This window comes from Sylvia atricapilla, chromosome 19 (assembly GCF_009819655.1).
Source record: "Sylvia atricapilla isolate bSylAtr1 chromosome 19, bSylAtr1.pri, whole genome shotgun sequence".
NCBI classification, from domain to species: Eukaryota; Metazoa; Chordata; class Aves; order Passeriformes; family Sylviidae; genus Sylvia; species Sylvia atricapilla.
In genome coordinates, this window is record NC_089158.1 from 4,976,786 (window position 1) to 4,995,030 (window position 18,245).

The window sequence follows — 18,245 nt, forward strand, 5'->3', positions numbered from 1 at the left end:
GGCAGAGGGCAGGGTTGGATGGGAAGAAATTCTTCCCTGTAGGCATGGGGGGGCCCTGGTATAGGCTGCCCAAAGATTTTGTGGCTGTCCCTGGATTCCTGGAAGTGTCCAAGCCCAGGCTGGACTTGGAGAAACCTGGCCTAGTGGAAGATGTCACTGCCCATGGCAGGGGGTGGAATGAGATGAGCTGAAAGGTCCCTCCCAACTCAAACTAATCTGGGATTCTGAGATTCACCATTCCTTATCTTTATAATTTATCTTCCCCACAGCTTCCTGGAAATGATGGAAGCCCGAAGCCAAGGACACACATCACCACTAGCAACGAACGGGCAGAGCCCCTCCTCCGGCTCCCAGTCACCCATCGTACCTCCGAGCTCCACATCAACAGGCAGCTCGAGCCCCAGCACCCCCCAGCCACAGCTGCCACTCGCCACAAGCGCCACCATCTCTCCTGACCCTGCCCCATCGCTCCCATCAGTGCCTGCTCCCGAGGCCCCGCAGCCCCCCGCAGCCCCCGCGGCGCCCCCGGCCGCAGCGCCCCCGCCCAAGCGGGGCATCATCGCACGGCTCTTCGGGACATCCCCCGCCGCCGAGCCCGCTCCTCCCCAGACAGGTAAGTGCTGGCCCTGGAGAATGCCACCCACAGGCCTTTAGCTTTCATTTCGCTGCAAGAGGCTGAGCAGACAGGTGTTTGAAGGCCACAGGTGCCATGCATGTGCAGCGGGACTCCAGAGAGACTTGGGCTGTCATTCTCGATTTTCTTCTGCTCGGCATTTTGTTTTGTCACTGTCCTGGGTGGAGACTGTGCCCAGCCAGCTGGGTGGTTGGCTGTAGCATGCTTTAGAGGAAGATCCTGAACACACAGGAGACACTAATAAAATAAATAAAATGTCAGGTTCTTACTAGGAGCAAAAATACCTCTTGTACAGCAAAAAAATTACTAGAGAAGGTATTTGAAGTGCCATCCATGTACACATGTGGCAGTCTGGAGGGGCTCCTGCGCATAACAGAAAGAAGCTGACTGCTGGTTTTAAAGGTTATTCAGCCAGAAATGATCACATAGGTCCAGGCTCCACAGCAGATCCCCCTCTGGGGAAATCTGCTCCTTTAGAGCAGGTCTGGGAGGAGGGAGCCCTCAGCTGCTGCCTCAGTCAGGACTGGTACCCCGCAGAGCAGCGCAGCCCTCGGTCTCTACCCTCCTGGACAGAGTGCCAGGCAGAGGCATCATGGGTTTGTTGCATGTAATTTTACTGATCTGGACCATAATTTGCCTGTCACATTCACTTTGTTTGCAGAGCTAACTGGAGCTGCAGAGTTGGCACTGCCTAAAAATCATGACTTAGTTTGAGTCACCCTTTGGAAATACCTTCCCTCTCACACTGGCTCACAGTGCTCCTGAGACACCCACAGAGAGAAAGGAGGAGGTGCTGGGGACATGGGTTGCAATTTCAGATGCTGAAATGGTCTGGTTTTAGATCTGCACAGTGTTCTGCATCCTGTCCCTCTTCCCAGATATAACACAGTGCACCCATTTTGTTCTGTTTATGGCTCTTCCTACTCAGAGAAAACAAAACAAAAACCAAAGAGGGGTGCAGATGTTAAAAATTCCTTGTCAATAAAAACAAAAATTCCTTTGTCATTTTGATCTGTAGAAAAAAAAGACAGGTGCTCTACTACCAGTGTTACAGTGATTGAGTTTGGGCTTTTCCTTTTTCTTCTCCTTTTTTAACTCTTTCTTAGCTTCACAGCTGTTTTGAGGTTGTGACTTTGAGCCCTGCTGTCTCGGAATGCTTAGGGGCAGTTGCAAAATGCAGCCAGGAAGAGCTGATGTGTCAGTGTTGGAGGGTTTCAGTAGTGTGCCAAGGGCTTGCACCTCCACTGGAATGTACCCAGGAACCAATTCACTTGAAAGCAGCTGAAAAATCATTGTTACAAAGGTATACTTGGTTTTTCTGGGAGATGCTGTTTAAGCTTTCTCTTGACGTCTTGGAGTAGTAATTCTTTTGGCTGTGGTTTAGCTTACACCAATGCTACTCTCTGGCATTAGTGGTAGTGTTTGTGTGCAAAAGTGATCTGAAAGTTGTGCTAAGGACAGCAAAATCTAGAAGAAAAAGACACCAGTCTTGTTTTACACGAAGGAAAAGTCTAGATGTGAAGTGCAGCGTGAGCAGAGGATAAACATTAAGTATTGCAAATTCTGGAAAGGTTAATCACTTCAGGCTTCTTAGTTATATTAATTTCATGAGTCTTCATCCTGATACCATGAAGATGGGACTGTAGTAAAGTTAGTCTCTATTTGAGGTAGCTCTTGAGCTTTTGTTTACACAGAACATCTTAAAACATAATGTGAGCAATTCTGCCTTGGACAGTTACACCTGAAAAAAGCAAGAGGATAGGAGAGGTGAACTGAGCAGTCTGGAAAAGATAAGAGAATAGTGAAGGGACATCCCCCAGGAGCAGTGCACATAGCACAGGTGTAATAAAACCTGTGGTACAGTCAGTCATAGCATTCCCTGGTGAGCAGAGCCAGCCCTTGCCAGGGAGGTTTTCAGTCTAAGAGCTTGGATCAGCCTCGTGCATTCTAAACCGCAGCAACCATGACCTGTGAGTGCCTTCATGTCAGACTCTGGGCTGTTTTATATCCTGTTCATAAGCTTCCTCTTCTCTCGCTATGTAGCCAAGGTCATGCCTCATGGCTGCTGCCACCCTGTGTAGCACAGATCTGGAAAAAGCCAATTTCTGTCTTGCTTGTGGTGACACCCATGTTTTACAACTCCTGTCGCCAATGCAGATCCTGCTGCTGCCACTCCTCCCCTCCACCCTGCAGCCCCTGCCAAGGTACAGAGTGTGGAGGACTTTGTTCCTGAGGACAGCCTGGACCACAGCTTTCTGGAAGATACAGCACTGCAGAATGACAAAGGGAAACCACAGGCCAAACACCGTGTGGATAGTGAAAGGTAAGAAAAGGAGAGTGGCACAGGGACACGCCTGGATGTGCAGCCTGGATAACACGGTGCAACCATTCAGTGATTCTGGACCAGTTAGCTGCCCCAGAGGCTTTCTGGCTGTCCTGTGGTCAGTTGTAGCATTCACTGTCTCCCATGTAGTGACAGTTTCTCTCCATTTAGTTTTCTCCTGGGAAGGAGGAAAAGCAGATTATCTCCTTCCTGGTGTTGCTGTCTTGCTTTGCTTTGTGTTCAGATCAAGCCACTGGCCCCTTTGGATCAGGAAGGGATTTTCCTTCTGGCTGAACACACCGAATCATTTGAGATACTTTCCTTCTGGAGCATATTGCACTTTGCAGGGATAGTATGTTTTGCTTTATGAATATTTTCCTTCTGCAGAGGCACAAAGTGTGGCCAAGCTCCTTTGTGACCTCATATCATCATTCCCGAGGCACTATAAAGGGGTTTAGGTTTTAGTGGAGGACACTTGGGGACACTCCATAGCTCTGTGGGATTCTGGAAGAAAGGATGAAGAAAGTCATGCTCCTTTGGGAGTGTCACTGCATAATTGCCTGCGGAATCAAAAAAACTCTTAGACGGTGCCTTTCTTTTTCTCTGTGTCTAGTGTTTCTTCCCAGCATTTTCTCACTAAATTGGAGAGATGCAGATTTGATGGATGATATGGAATGGGCTGCATATTCACATCCAGAGAGTAGTGACCTGTGGCTCAGTGTCCAGTTGAAGATGGGTGATGTCCCTCAGGATCTGTACTGGGGCGTGGACTTCATCCATGACACAGGGAGATTGAGGGTACCCTCAGCAGGTTTATCAACAACACCAAGCTGAGTGGTGTGAGTGACACTCCTGAAGGACGGGATATCATCCAGAACCTGGAAAACACAAGAAGTGGCCCATGGGAACCTCATGAGATTTGCCAAGGCCAAGCTCAAGTTGTTGCACCTGAGTTGGGGCAACCTCTGGGATCAATCCAGGCTGGAGGGTGAAGGGATTGAGAGCAACCCTGGGGAGAAGGACTTGGGGATGCTGATGGGTGAGAGCTGGACCTGCCCAAGCCCTGAAACTGCAGCCTGATCAGCCCATGCCCTGGGCTGATCCCCAGCATGGGCAGCAGGGGAGAGGGAGTTCTGCCCTGCTCAGGTGAGACCCCACCTGCAGAGTTCCCTCCAGCCGGAGGGAGGATGTAGAGATGCTGTAGAGAGTCCAGAGCAGGCCATAGAGATGCACCAAGACCTGGAGCCCCTCTGCTCTGGAGCCAGGCTGGGAGAGCTGTGGGTGTTCACCTGAAGAGGAGGAGGCTCTGGGGAGATGTTACTGTGGCCTTTCAGTATTTAAGGGAAGATGAGGACAGGTTTTAGCAGGCCCTATTGCAGTAGGGCAAGAAATGGTGGTTTTAAACTAAAAGAGGGGAGATTCAGACCAGGTATAAGGAGTAAGTTTTTTACAAGGATGGTGAGGCCCTGGCACAGGTTGCCCAGAGAAGTGGTGGATGCCTCATCCCTGGAACCCAGTCTGACTGGACGGGGCTCTGAGCAGCCTGATCCAGTTGAAAATGCCCCTGGTCAGTGCAGGGGGTTGGAACAAGCTGAGCTTTAAGGTCCCTTCCAACCCAAACCAGTCTGTGATTCTGTAGTTATCTCAAAATGGCAGATCTGCCATTATGCCATAAGCTGGATTTTCTTTCTTTTTTTCTTTTCTTTTTTTCTCTTTCTGGCTTTGATGTTTTTTAACCAAAAAAAAAGGAAAGAGAATTGTGTATACTAAGCTATTCAGACAAGTGGATGTGCAGCGAGCTGTCTGAAAGTAGACTGTCTCTTAAGAGGTGACCTAAGCATACTTTCAGGCTTTTTATCCCTTTGCTCAGAATATTCCTTGCCTGCTGCCTCTTGTCATCAACACTGGATTTAACCAGGAGAGTAATTAAGCGCTGACACTGCTCATCTGTGAATGTGGTGGATTCTGCATCTTTTGACATCTTTGTCATGACCCAGTGTTCTCTACTTCAACCACAGCAACTTTAAATCAGTGCTGTGTGTGAGGCTCAGTGCCTGTGTAATGCAGGTCAGCCTGAATCATCATCCCTTGTGATGGCAGAACACGTGGATGGTTTATTTAAAAAAAAAAAAAAGGCAGGAAAAAAGTGGTGGTTGCTGGCAGCACGCTGGCCTACAAAGTGTCTTGCTCATGGCTGTGGCAGAGCTGAGATATTTTTCTGGGTTTAACAAGGAATTGTCAGAAAAGCCAAGCATGACCTTCTGATGGGCTGGGTCCTGAGGTGCCCTCAGAGCTCTGGAGCTGCAGTTCTACTGTGGGTGGAATCCTTCACAAAGCCTTCTCTGCTCCAGAGTGTCAGTCAGTGGAAACAAATAAATGTTAAACTGTATAAAAAATCAAACATGTCAGACAGGGGTGTGAGAGCCCTGCTCCTTTGTTTAGAGTTCATCCTTTGCTCACAGTGATACCCAGTGCAGTCACAACAGCTCTGTTTCCATGGGAGGACCTTGCAGCACATCCTTGCAAATTCACGTGCTCGTTACTCCTCTGCAACCTGGCATCTGTGGCTTGCTCTGGTTTCTTCTATATATCACACAGTTTTCTCAGTGGTCTGGCAGTTTCCATTCTGTTTCTTGCCAAAAAGGGCCTACTAGAATAAGCCAGATCTGCAGAGATTCAGAGATGCAGATGTGGTTCTGACCATCACCTGATTTAACTGTTTTCTTTCAGGATGCCAGTTCCAGTTACAGCCCCATGGTAGCCAGGAACAACATTCCAGTTGTGTAAGCACTGTCCTCGATAATCAGCTTCTGCTGCAGTGAGGAGGTGGTTGTAATTCCCACAAAATCTGCTGCAGAAATTTATCTCTGGCCTAAAGAACACAGTAGATCTGTGAAATCGCTCAAACCTTTTGGAGATTTTATTGGTTTTAAAAACTGGAATTCTGGAAGCTGCTTTTCCCCTGTACCTTAGTGAGAAACAAGGCCTGAGATGTCCCAGCAAGATTCATTCAAGTCTCATGCTCATTTTGAAGCTGATACCTGAGTGTTGAGCTTACACAGCTCACCCACACGCCTTGGTGTGCTGGAGCCAAGGGTAGATTCCAGAACTGAAGTGTCATTGAAGATGTCGCAGAAGAACGAGCCATGTTCTGAGAATTTCTTAAATTGCTTCTCCTGCCTAAATAAGAGGAATTGCCTTGGTGACTGTGAGCAGAAGTCCTGCAGGGAGCTCTGAGAATTCCTCAATGTACTGAGGTTTCATGTGTGGAGCAGAGGTACATTCACAGGGTTGGAAGGCAGCTTGGGGGTCACGCAGTTCAACCTCCCCCTCATCCTGGGCCGCTCAGAACTGGTTTCCCAGAACCGTTTCCAGATGATTTTTGAATATCTCCATGGATGGAGAATCTACAACCTCTCTGGCAACCCATGGCAGTGCTCAGGCATGCTCTCAATGGAAAAAGTGTTTTCCTGATGTTCGTGAGGAAATTCCTGAGTTACAGTCTCTGTCCCTTGCCTTTTGTCATGGCACTGGGCAGCACCTAAAAGAACCTGTTTCCATCTTCTTTGTACCTCCTTCAGCTGTTTAAATACCTTTATAAGGTCCCTCCAAGCCGCCTCCAGGCCAAGCAGTCCTGACTTTGGTGTGGGATAGCCCATCCTCATGTGAGCAATGCTCCAGTCAGTTAATATCCTCATGGCCCTTCACTGGATTCACTCACTCTCTGCTAAGCCCATGTCTCTCTTTACTGAGGAGCACCCAGAGCTGAGCACTGGATTCCAGCTGTGGTCTCTCCAGTGCCGAGCAAAGGGGCAGGATCACTTCCCTGACCTGTTGGCAGTGCTTTGCCTCATGAAGACCAGGACACCATTGGCCTTTTTGGCAGCAGGGGCACCTTGTTCAGCTTGGCATCCCCCACACAGTGGAGTCCTGGGTTTTGTTCAATGGCATGTTGTGGTTCTCTGACTTGCAATAGAGAACTCCCACAATCAGTTTCCTTACCAGTTAATTAGGGAGGTATTTCAGTCTCCCAGTTTGCTGTTTCAGAACTTAATTTGCTGCTCTTTAATCTGATGCTCTGAGTCAGCATGGATGTGAGTGCACCAGAGGAGCTAATCTGGCTCCAAAGCATCTCGCCCTTGGCTCCTGCTGGGTCAGGCTGGCCTGAGTCCCTGTGGGGGGCTGAAGGTGTCTGAAAGCCAGTTTATGGTTTACCTGACAGTGTTCCTGATCTTTCTTTGCATCCTTGGACATTTGTCATAAACATGGATTAGATTTCTGTGTCCTTACATCTGGAGGGCTTTGAAATGGTTCTTTGCTTTTATGGATCTCTTATGGATTCCATGATGCCCAGCTGTGCTGGGAGCACAAGGGAGACAAGCCAAGGTTCACAGTAGAAGACCAGCATCTCCTAGAACAGCCATGCAGGTTCATCCTGTAACATGGGATTCCCTCAGCTTACCTGCTTTATTAGAGTTTGGGTTTTTTTCTTTCTTTAGCCCCAAAAAAGGATGTGGCAAGAGCCCTTGAGCTCCCAGGGCTTAGGGAGCATGGCCCAACCAGGTTTGAGGATGTGAGCTCAGGTTGCAGCAGGGTTTGTTTCCTCCCCAGCAGCTGATCTATGACACACCAGAGGCTCATAGAGGACACCCCAGCAGGCTCTGTGGTCACTAGCTCAGAGCAGACCTCAGGGCAAAGCATCATTTTTGGGGAGTACCTGTACCTGCAGACACACTTGCTCAGTGTTCATGCCAGCTTGGCAGTGCTTCAAGGGCTGGAGGGAATGGTGCAATGTGCTTGGGTTTGCATGCTTTGTCTTCCTTCCAGCTGGAATCTCAGGACCACAAGCTGATGCTAGTTTTGCCTTGTCAGAGCCTGTTTATACTGCAGCAGTGATTTTCCTGATGTATATTCACTCCAGTGCTCTGCTCTTAGGCTGTCGCTCAGCGATCTGTGTTGGCTGGAGATGGAGGCAGGGTTCTCACTGTGAAGGGACGTGACCCACTTTAGCGAGGGGATGTACACATAGGGGTGTACACCCATTTGGACTGGGAAAGCTGGAAAGGCTGCAGCTCTGTGTGGAGTGTGGAAAGACAGTGGCAGCAATCTCTTAAGAGCCCCTGTGCCTAATAGAGCAGTGATGTGTTAAAGAAAGGCAGTGTGTCTAGTTCAGAATAATATCCTGTCATTTTTAGGATTCAGCTCCATTTTCTTTTCAGTGCATTTCAAGAGGAAACTCTGCCAGTGCTTTGAAAACCTCAGGAATCACTCATCGTTCCTCCAGCCTTGGGGGCTGCTTGGGCACCAGTTTTCCTCTCCTTTGTGTGGCTGGGCTGTGTGCCTCCATCCTGGCATGGTGTGAGAGCAGCAGTGTTAGTTAGATGAAGGGGCTCTTCAGCAGCCTCACCCTGCTCAGCAGGGCTCTGAGAGCAGGTCCTGAGAGCAGAGGGATCCATGCCAAGAGCAGAGGGACGGCTGATGCTGGCCCTGGTCTGAGCACTCCAGCCCAGACAAGCATTGGCTGTGATCACTGCACTGCACCGGGTATTATCAGCACGGTATCCCATTGTCACAAACAGCTCCATTGCCTGTTGGCAGATGTATTAACTCTTTAAAACTATTGTAAAGCAGTACCCAGCCATGTAGAGGAGCCAGAGTGAGCAGTTGCTATCATCCCCACTCTGTTTAAGATATTTCTTATCTCACCAGCACAGCATACTCCACTGTCTTCCAGTGCTTGTTCTGTGCTAGTGACTGGGAACACCACCTACTTCCAGTTAGAGGATTTTAGGCTTTTGTTTATGTCTCTACAATCTAATCTGTTCCAAACTGTAATATAGTTTTTGTCTGTTTAAAAAGAAGGCTGTGCTTGTACAATCCAGGTGGCATCATTAAAAGGGCAGAGACTTGTGTGTGGGGTTACAGGAAGGAGCTGGGTATCCCTTGTGGATGAAACAAATAGAACAAGGAAAGGTGAGGGCAAAGGCTCATCAACTGAGCCTGGGGAAAATATCTATATTCCTGACATGAGCAAATTTTTCAGAAAGTGTTAAAATTGAGTCTTAGGGACATTCAGACAAGAATCCACAATTTCAGCTGCAGAGCTCTCTCAAGCTGCCTCTGAACACAGAACTGTGCTGCGTCCAGGGAGGCTGACAGACTCCCAGCTCTGGCAGTGTGTCCTTAGGTTAATTTAATTTGGGCAGTGTTAAAGCTCGGCTGTGGTGTCTGTGTATCTGCCTGCTTCAGGGAGCACTGCAGAAATAGAAATGATTCCAGGAAGCTAATAGCTGCCAGTGAACTTCCATAGCACTGACATTGTCTGATCAGGTTTAATTACAAGATGTAGGGATAAAGACAGGCAGTTCCCATAGTTTGACTGACTGAACTCCATGTTCAGATGGAGCTGTGGCCACAAGCTTCTCTGTACCTTTGAGGCTCACCTTCTCCAGCCACTCATTTCCAGCTTGAGGGGCAGCAACTGCTCTGTGACACATCCTGATGTGGCCCTTTTGGTGCAGGGCTCGTGCCACTGCTGCAGCCTGCCTGGACCAGGCCCAGCCCAAGCTGGGCAGTGGCAGGAGAAGGCTGGCAGTGCACAGAATCACAGAATCACCAACTGGTTTGTGTTGGGAGGGACCTTAAAGCCCATTCAGTTCCACCCTCTGCCATGGGCAGGGACACCTTCCACTATCCCAGGTTACTCCAAGCTCTGTCCAGCCTGGCCTTGGACACTTCCAGGTACCCAGGGAAAACCACAGCTTCTCTGGGCAACCTGTGCCAGGGCCTCAGCACCGTCACAGGGAATAATTCCTTCCTGATATCCTGACTAACCCTGCCCTCCTTCAGCTCAAAGCCATTCCCCTCATCCTGTCCCTCCTGGCCCTTGTTCAGTCTCCTTCCAGCTCTGCTGGAGCTTCTTTAGGCACTGGAAGGGATTCTAACACCTCTCCAGAGCCTTCTCTTCTTCAGGCTTAACTTCCCCTTTTTTCAGCATGTCTCCAGAGCAGAGGTGCTCCAGCCCTTTAATCATCAGCTGCTCCAGGCTGGGGACATGTCCCCTGAAGTTGGCTGTACAAGCCAGGCCAGTCTCAGTCTGTGCAGGGGGAGGCAGGTCTGTCCAGCACCCCCTGAGGTGCTGTGTCTTACCATTCTCTGTGTTGCAGTGATGGAGAGGCACCTGGAGGGAACCCCATGGTGGCAGGTTTCCAAGACGACCTGGATCTGGATGACAAAATCCCCAGCAGACCAATGCTGGCAGCAGAACGGGTGCCCAGCAAGAACATCACCCTCTCCAGTGAGGAGGAGGAAGAGGTGAAGGACTCTAAGGTCATCCCCATATCTGATGGAGACAAAAACACAGAGCAGGAAAAAAAAAGGTACAGAGCACAGACTGAAGTGTGGGGATGTGCTGGCAAACCTGGACGTCTCCTCCATCCTGCCTCTGACTCTGTGTGGCCTTTGGGAAGTCTCGGTGTCTCTGTCTGCCTGTTCTTCAGCTGTGAGCCAGGGCTGTAGTGGCTGTAGGTGTAACTTCTGTGTGTGGTGTGTCCTGCCCCATGCCTTGGGAGCACTGCACTCCTGTGCCACTGGGACGGTTCTGCATGGGAATATCTGCCTGCTTTTCCTCAAATTTGAACAAGAGCCTGGAACTTAAAACCAGAGTGGCTTTTTGTGGTGGTGTGAGGAGGAGAGAGAAGTCAAGTCTAGGGTGAAGGGAGTGGAGTCACTCACCACACCCTGTGCTGGGGAACAATGAGCTGGGTCATGTTCTCCACATACCACATCCTGTGGGATGAGGGTTAGGGACACGAGGGTTATCCTCAGCCTGAGTGGTGTTTGACCCCACACCCTGTGGGATGCACTGCCTTTCCCAGTGGGATGCACAATGCAGCCCTCAAGGCAGGCTCAGCTGTTAACTGTGCCTTGCTCCACAGAATAGGGCTGGACAGGATCTGACAACTTGTTTCTTCTCAGGTCTTCCAGAAATTCTCTGAAACCCCAGAATGAAGCAATTTTGACCAAAGCAACTGACCCGAAGCCTCCTGACAGTTTAGCTCCCTGTTCTGGGTCTGAACGAAACAGCAGCAGCAAGGGCAACACGAGCCTGGCAGCTCCTGCTGCTGCCCCCACAGCAGCAGCCCAGGCCTCAAAGGCCACTGCCCAAAGCAAAGGACTTGCTTCCAAGGAGAAAGTGGTCAAAGAGAAGCCTGTGGAGTCTGACAGTGATCAAGAGGGACCAATAGCTACTCAGATGCTCTCATTTGTTATGGATGACCCAGACTTCGAAAGTGAGGATTCTGACAGCCAGAAGAAAAAAATGGTAAATAACAAGCCCATGCTGCTGTGAGCTGTGCTGAGCTGAGCTGGAAGGGTTGAGGCATTTCCCTGAGCAGAGCTGCCTTCTGCTCTCCCCTACCTCAGCAGCAGCTGCAGCAAGGCAGGTGCTAAGCAAACTGCAGTCATTAATGTGAGCACAGACCCAGCAGTGCTTTGAGTGTGGAAGCCACGTGGCAACAAGAACCCCATAGAATCACAGATCCAGAGAATACCCTGAGTTGGAAGGGACCCACAGGGATCACCCAGCCCAGCCCCTGTCCCTGCCCAGACCCCCCCACCAATCCCACCCTGGGCATCCCTGGCAGCGCTGGCCAAAGGCTCCTGGAGCTCTGGCAGCCTCGGGGCCGTGCCCATTCCCTGGGGAGCCTGGGCAGTGCCAGCACCCTCTGGGGGAAGGACCTTTCCCTCATCTCCAGCCTGACATGAAGTTTGTGTTTACAAACATTAACAAGATTTGTGCTTGTTTGTTTGACTGTGCTGTGTACACTCAGCCAGTCCAGCACTGCGGGAGGTACAAAACGCAAAGCTACTGTTTTTTCACGTGAGTTTTAACATGCAGAAGGGTGTCTCTGCCAGAAAGAGTGAGCTCCTTAGTCAATGCAGCAATAAAAAGGCCAACACAAAATTTGCTTGGCAAGGCTTAAAGACTAGAAGGAAGGTCTGCTTGGGAAGGACTTTCCAGGACAGCAGAGGTAGCTGTAAGGTCTGTGACATTCAGCACATGCCAGCAGGTGTCTGCTAAAACAAATACATCTGGAGTGCCCTCACACCTGGCCTGTGTTACAGGGGGAGAAGACACTACTCCTGCCCCTCTTCTCTGAATTGGTCACAGAAATTGCTGCATAGGTTGAGATATCCCTATATTGAGTGACCTGTACTCACAACCTGCAGAGCAGTCTCTAGAAACTGCCAGCAGTGGTTTTGGATGGGCAGCGGCTGGTTGGGGGTGTTCCTGATGTCTGCTTCAGGGGGTTTCCCTCTCTTTGCATCATTCTGGAATCCTGACAACGGCTGTTGTCCCAGTTTCTTTGACCTTGCTCATGTGTCATGCTGTTTATTTAAGTAATTTTCCATTCATTTTGCATCTTCACCTCCTGCTTTTCTTGGCAATTTAATATAAAAGTAGAAGTATTTGGAGCAAGTTTCCATCTCTTGCATGCACCAGTGAGAAGGGATTGATGCAGAAGCAGCAGTGTCAGGGAATGCCTGACCCAGGAATGCATGACCCATAGCATGTGAATGCTTTCCCACTGCAGGGTGCACTGGTCAGGCAAACCAGTCCAGCCATCACCATCAGCAAGGTGGGGGCACTGCCTGAGCAGCAGCACAGCGGGGCTGGGTTCCATCCATGTACAAGGATACAGGGAAAGGTTGGATAACAGATTCTGAAAAGGATCAATTGGCAGGTATCAGAGGATCATTAAATTGAATTTCCTTTCCCATCATGCAGAGATGGAAGATTTTGAGGTAATTTCCAGGCTCTGCAGCATCCTAGGGTTTAGCCCACATTGAAGGGGCATATTTGCCCTGGGAGCATACTCCCTTTTCACTTGATGAAGGGAATTATTCTGCAGATACACTCTGCTTCCTCAGCCCTGCTGCCCCTGGCACCTGAGACCCACAGAGCTGCACAGCAGAATGTGGCTCAGGGCTGGAGGGGAGTTTTCAGTCTATTAGATTGGATTTTCCCAGAGCAGAGGTGCCTTCCCTGGGCAGGAGAAAACTGATGCTGGTGCACTAACAGAGTTGAAGGTCTCATTTAATCCCTTTATATTGTGAATTTGATTTCAGCAGCCCCAGTGTGAAGTTCTCAGAACACCCTTGCCAGTACCAGTGCCACTGAGACATTTTACCAAGGCAAAAATTAGAGCTCATAAGATCCAGGACATTGATTTCCCGGCAATAACAGCTCAGTTCAACTGCCATTTCCTTCCTTCCTCCCCACCTGCTGACATCTTGACATTTTTGTGTGCAAAATGGTTAGAGATTTTGGTTGAAGCATTTGTCAGTGTTGTCTGCCTTTGCTCCTCTCTAGGATGAATTCCCAGTGCGGGAAGATCTCTCTGAAATATCTGATGATGATACCTCACTGGCAAAGCCACCCCAACCTGTGAAATCAACAGTCCCCTCCTTTAAACTGAAAAATGACTCAGATCTCTTTGGCTTGGGTTTGGAAGAAGCTGGTCCCAAGGAGAGCAGCGAGGAAGGTAAAGCTCACATATTATTTCCAATCTTGCTGCTTTTGTGTGTCAGGCATCTGTTTTTTCCAAAGTCTTTCTAGGGTGTCAGCAAACTAATTTTCACTAAATAAAATACCCTCTAACTTCATGCAGTGCCCTGTGTGAGTCTGTAATCTGGTTTAACACAGCATAAATAGCTTTTAAGTTTTTCCCCATGGGGAGGAGAACTTGGCTTGTCCCTGGCACCAGCCATGGGTTATTTTTGTCCCAGCTGCAAGCAGAAGCACATCTTTCACAAGCTGCTGCTGTGTAAGCCTTCCTGCTTAGCCCAGTGTGCTTGGGAAGTGGTGTTCAGCATTGCATTGCAGTGTCCACCCCCTCCAGAATTTGGATCAGCTTGAACAAAATGCTCTAACATACCCTGCCAATTTCCTCTTCTGTTTTTATGAAAGATGGGGTGGGATCCTAATCACAACCTAAGCATTCCTCAAGCTTTATTTTTCACCCTCTATTCCCTGAGGGAACAAGTCCTACTCATGCAAATTCCTGCTGTCTAGGCATTACTGCAAAGCAACTTCCTATAGATGTCATGCTGCCCCAATGTCAGCATGAAAGATGGGAAGTTAAAGATTTAAGGAAGGAAAAGAGCTGTAAGCAGCACCAGAGAGAGCTCCTTGAATAGCTGTTCCAAAAGTGTGAGGAAGGTGTCACAGGCTGCCATGGTTCCATCAGCTTATCACTCTGAGCTGCTGAACAGCAGAGCTTGAAATAGCTGTAAGTGCATCTGCAAAGGCTCAGGTCAATAATTTCAGCTCAGTTTAGATTCTTAAATAATTAAACATGGGTTCCTCCTATCTCCACTTTTGGTGATAAATATAAAACTCTCGGTCATCAGTGATTGGAGCTTGACTGGCAGTTAGTCTTCTCGATGGCTGCATTTACACATCAGCTGAGGAAAAAGGCCTCTGTAAGTAAGAGTGACAGTCAGACAGCATATGCGAAAAGTGGTGCTGTCATGAAGTCTCTTGTGAAGCAGCCAGGCAGGTATCTCCTGTTGAAGGAAGTTTTGTGCAAAGGCAGTGGACACTCAGCAGCCGTATCATCACCAATAGTTAGGTGAGACACATGTGACAGGGATGGACTCTGGGACTCATTTGAAAGTGTGAAAACATTCATCCCTGTAGAGCAGGGCTGCAGCAGGAGTGCTTTGGGGATGTAATTTCTATACACAGTGTGAGCAGCCGTGAGTGTTGGCCTGCCAGGGTGTCCCAGCTGCTGATACCGTGTCCTCAGTCGTCCTCATAGAAGATGCCTGGGAGAATTTCCTTCAGAGGGGAACTGTTCCCAGGAGCTTTTCTTCAGTTCTGGAAATAACAATCCAGGACCAGTTTGTAGAGCTAGTCTCTAGATGTGTTTCTTAGTAGCTGTGACACAGTGTTGATCACACAGATCATATTGTGTTTGTAATTAAACAAGACAGATATAGTTGAGTCGGTGTGAGTGCTGGCGCCTGTGTTGGTTCCCAAAGGGACACAGATTGTTTGGCCTGGGATGCTGGCCTTGCCTTTGCCCATGGGTGCCCAGGATGTAGCATTTTGTTCTCAGAAATGGGGCCAGGGCAGAATTGCAGCTCTTATCATTTAAATTGATTAAACACAACGGGGGCTTTTTTGTTTCAACAGATAAACAAGCCTCTAAGGAGAAAAAGAAGAAGAAAAAGAAAAGCAAAGAGGTACTGTTAAATTCCTCAGATCTGCCATGTTACCCACCTGCCAAGAACAGAGGTGGCCTTCTATGGTGTCCTCCTGGGACTTGGTGGATTCCCTTCCATGCTCACATCCTGCAGCTCTGATCTGTGCCTCCTAGGCTCTGCAGACCACTGAACTTCAAAACGAGCTTACAGAGCAGTTGAACTTTGAAAATGGAGTGTGTGAGTTTGTAAAATACAGGATGAGGCAGAGCAGTGCCTCTCTGCTGGACTGTGTGTTCATAGCACCACAATTTTTCAAGCACAGGGGTGCCCACAACAGATATCTCAGGGATACTGAGGGAAGTCTGCAGGAGGCTTTGTCTGTGCCATTTAAGCCTGTCCAGTACCACATTATTGTTGGGCACAGACTGTCTGACAGACCAGTGCCCTGTATAACCCAAATGGTCTGTCTGCTTTTCTGTCCAAACTCACAGAAGGGTCTTCAGTGCTTCAACTTGAGTAAGGTTCCTGATGCAGTTGAAGACATCCCTGCCCATGGTATGGGGTTTGGACTAGGTGCTTTCCAGCCCAAACCATTCTTCAGAGCCAGGCGTCAGGGCAGTACATCCTGGGTCACTGGCACACTCAGAGCATTTGCTAATAAAAATGTTCTCATTTTGCAGGAAGAGGACAAGTCAGTGAAAAAGAAGAGCAAACACAAGAAGAGCAAAGAGAAGGAGGAGATCAAAGAGGAGAAAGAGAAGAAGAAAAAGAAAAAGAAGAGCAAGGAGAAAGGCAGTGAGATAGATGAACTTGAGGCTTTTCTTGGTGGAGGAGGAGCCGGCATGAGCAAACCACGGGGCGGGGGGGACTACGAGGAGCTGTAGTTTGGCTTCGAGTGGACTCTGCACCATGACTGTCTCCATCTTCTCTGACAAGTCACCCCAGGACAGGCACAGATGTGTAAAGCTTTAGCCCTTTGCTGTATAGTCTGTCAGACCAGAGTCAGCAAAACAAAAGCTTTACATCTGTGTGTGCTGCTCTGGTGCATCGTTACACAAAGCAAACGCAGCTGAGATGTACGTGAGCCAGGGGAAGGTTCAGGGCATGGCCCCCAGGCCTGCTGTCAGGCTGTCGGTTTTTTCTCCTTCCAGAGATGCCCCATCAGGTCACTGGCAGGCTGTGGGGCGAGGGGACCTGCTTCCTGCTCTGTCCCTGCTGCATTCCACTCCTGCACACCTGAAATTCCTGTCTTGTGAAGAGGAGTGCAACAAAACATGCCGCATGAATGCATCGTGCTCGACTGTCTCAAGTCTTCTTATCCTTCCTATTTTTTCAGGAGAAAGGTGATATTGGCCATTGCTTCACCCAGCAGTTGATGAGCTTTAAGTCAATCAGATCATGCTACGGTACAGCTCTCTAAAGCAGCAGGCACAGGGACAGTGTGAGAGAGAGAGTGTGTGATTGTTGAAGTCCTTTGAATGGGACCTTTCTGCACAGCAGCTTAATTAGCCCTCACTGGTGCTGCTGTTGGAATTCATGAAGCCCATTGATTTCCATGGCCCCAGTGTCTCAGACACTACATGTAAGCTGCTATGCAGTTTGGGAAAACAATGAAAAGTGCAAAGCAACCTGAAAGAGAGAAAAAAATCAGTGCTTTTCTGCATTTCCCACCCTTGAATTTGCATATTCCAGAATCCCCTGCTGCTGGGACCTCTCAGGGACATGACTCCATGTGGAAATGAAGATATCCAGAGCTTCAGAACTGGAAACGGAGCAGTGTTGGTATGGCAAGGCATTTGCTTCTCAGGCATTTTTCAGTCAGGCTGTAAACCCCGTCTGCTGCTCCGTGCCGAGAGGGACCAGCACTGCAGCTCAGCAGCGTCCGTCCTGCTCCAGCTTCTGTCCATCCTGCAGCCAGCCAGTGTGCTGCCTTTCCTGCCCCAAGCAGAGAGCCTCCTCTGTCCCATGAGTTTGGGAAGACTTTTAGTTTTTGCTTTGAACGTAAACCCATGGATTAATACTTGCTCAGCAGCCATTGGATGGGCACTACGGCCACCCCTTGGCACTCACCTGTCTGTGAGCAGCCCCTGTGTTTGATGGAGCTGGTCAGTTCTCTGTGCCCCTCCAGGTCTGGGTCTGGGGTCCCTTGCTCAACTCAGACGGTAAAGCTTCCTCCAGGTTCTGCGAGTTACAGTCCCCTCTTGCTTGTAAGTTGATTTGAGGTTTGGTTTTGTTCTCCCTCACCCCTTTCTGTTGTAAAATGTCAGCCGTGAAATCCAAACTGGAGTTTCCTTCTGCATCCCTATAAAGCAATGTGTTCTTTTGATCCATTAACCACTCCAGAGCTGTCTTGACCAGCAGGCATTTCCTGCTCTATTTTTCTTTTTCTTGCGCCCAAAATGCATTTGTAACTATTTCCGTATAAAACAAACTGGGTTTTTGCTGCATGAGCAGTATGTTGTTCAGGTCTGTCTGCCATTATCCCTTGCCTCCTCCAAGCATTCCACGTGGCACTGTAGAGGAATTGCATGGGACAGTTCAAACTTTCCACATCCGGGGAGAAAAAGGAAGATTGAGACAGGACCCGTTTGCGGCCCTTTTGGGCAAAGGCAGGTGGGAGCTGAAGCCTCAGCTGCCACGGTCCCAAAAGTGCTTCTGTCGCATTAGGATTTTGGGTCATGTTCCATTTTTGCATCGAAAAGCCCTGGTACAGTCCATTCTGACTATAAAGCTCTGTTGTACACCTGTCTCTGCGCATCTTCTTCTACCCCAGAGCCCCTGGGGCTCGGGAGCTGCGTGTCCCTCCTTGTGCTGCTGTTACCACACCTTGTGGGATGGGGCACTGAATTAAAAACCATTCCAAAAAAGAGCTGAACATAAAACCCATGAGTTCTTTTTCCAAAACTGATGTCTGCCCTGAGAGAGCTGTTGCTTCCCACAGCGTAGAGGGTGCGGGGGCTCTGGTCAGGTGTGGGTACGGGGGTCTGTACTGGTTGTGCCCAGTCCCTGCTGACACCAGGGCTGGCCTCAGTGTGTCTGGCTCCTGTGCCAGGTTTGCTGCCGCAGGAGCCTCCA

At 49.3% G+C, this 18,245-nt stretch overlaps 1 protein-coding gene across 1 annotated transcript in view; it reads left to right on the forward strand.

Moving 5' to 3' along the window:
• Positions 1-18,039, forward strand: part of RABL6 (RAB, member RAS oncogene family like 6) — a 53,263-nt gene extending 35,224 nt beyond the window's left edge. The window contains exons 9-15 of the mRNA XM_066332581.1: positions 270-613; positions 2,792-2,957; positions 10,124-10,336; positions 10,935-11,280; positions 13,333-13,504; positions 15,160-15,209; positions 15,851-18,039. Coding sequence (XP_066188678.1) covers positions 270-613; positions 2,792-2,957; positions 10,124-10,336; positions 10,935-11,280; positions 13,333-13,504; positions 15,160-15,209; positions 15,851-16,054 — 1,495 coding nt within the window. The 3' untranslated portion in view covers positions 16,055-18,039. The remainder of the gene's footprint in view (positions 1-269; positions 614-2,791; positions 2,958-10,123; positions 10,337-10,934; positions 11,281-13,332; positions 13,505-15,159; positions 15,210-15,850) is intronic.
• The last annotated feature ends 206 nt before the right edge of the window (positions 18,040-18,245 follow it).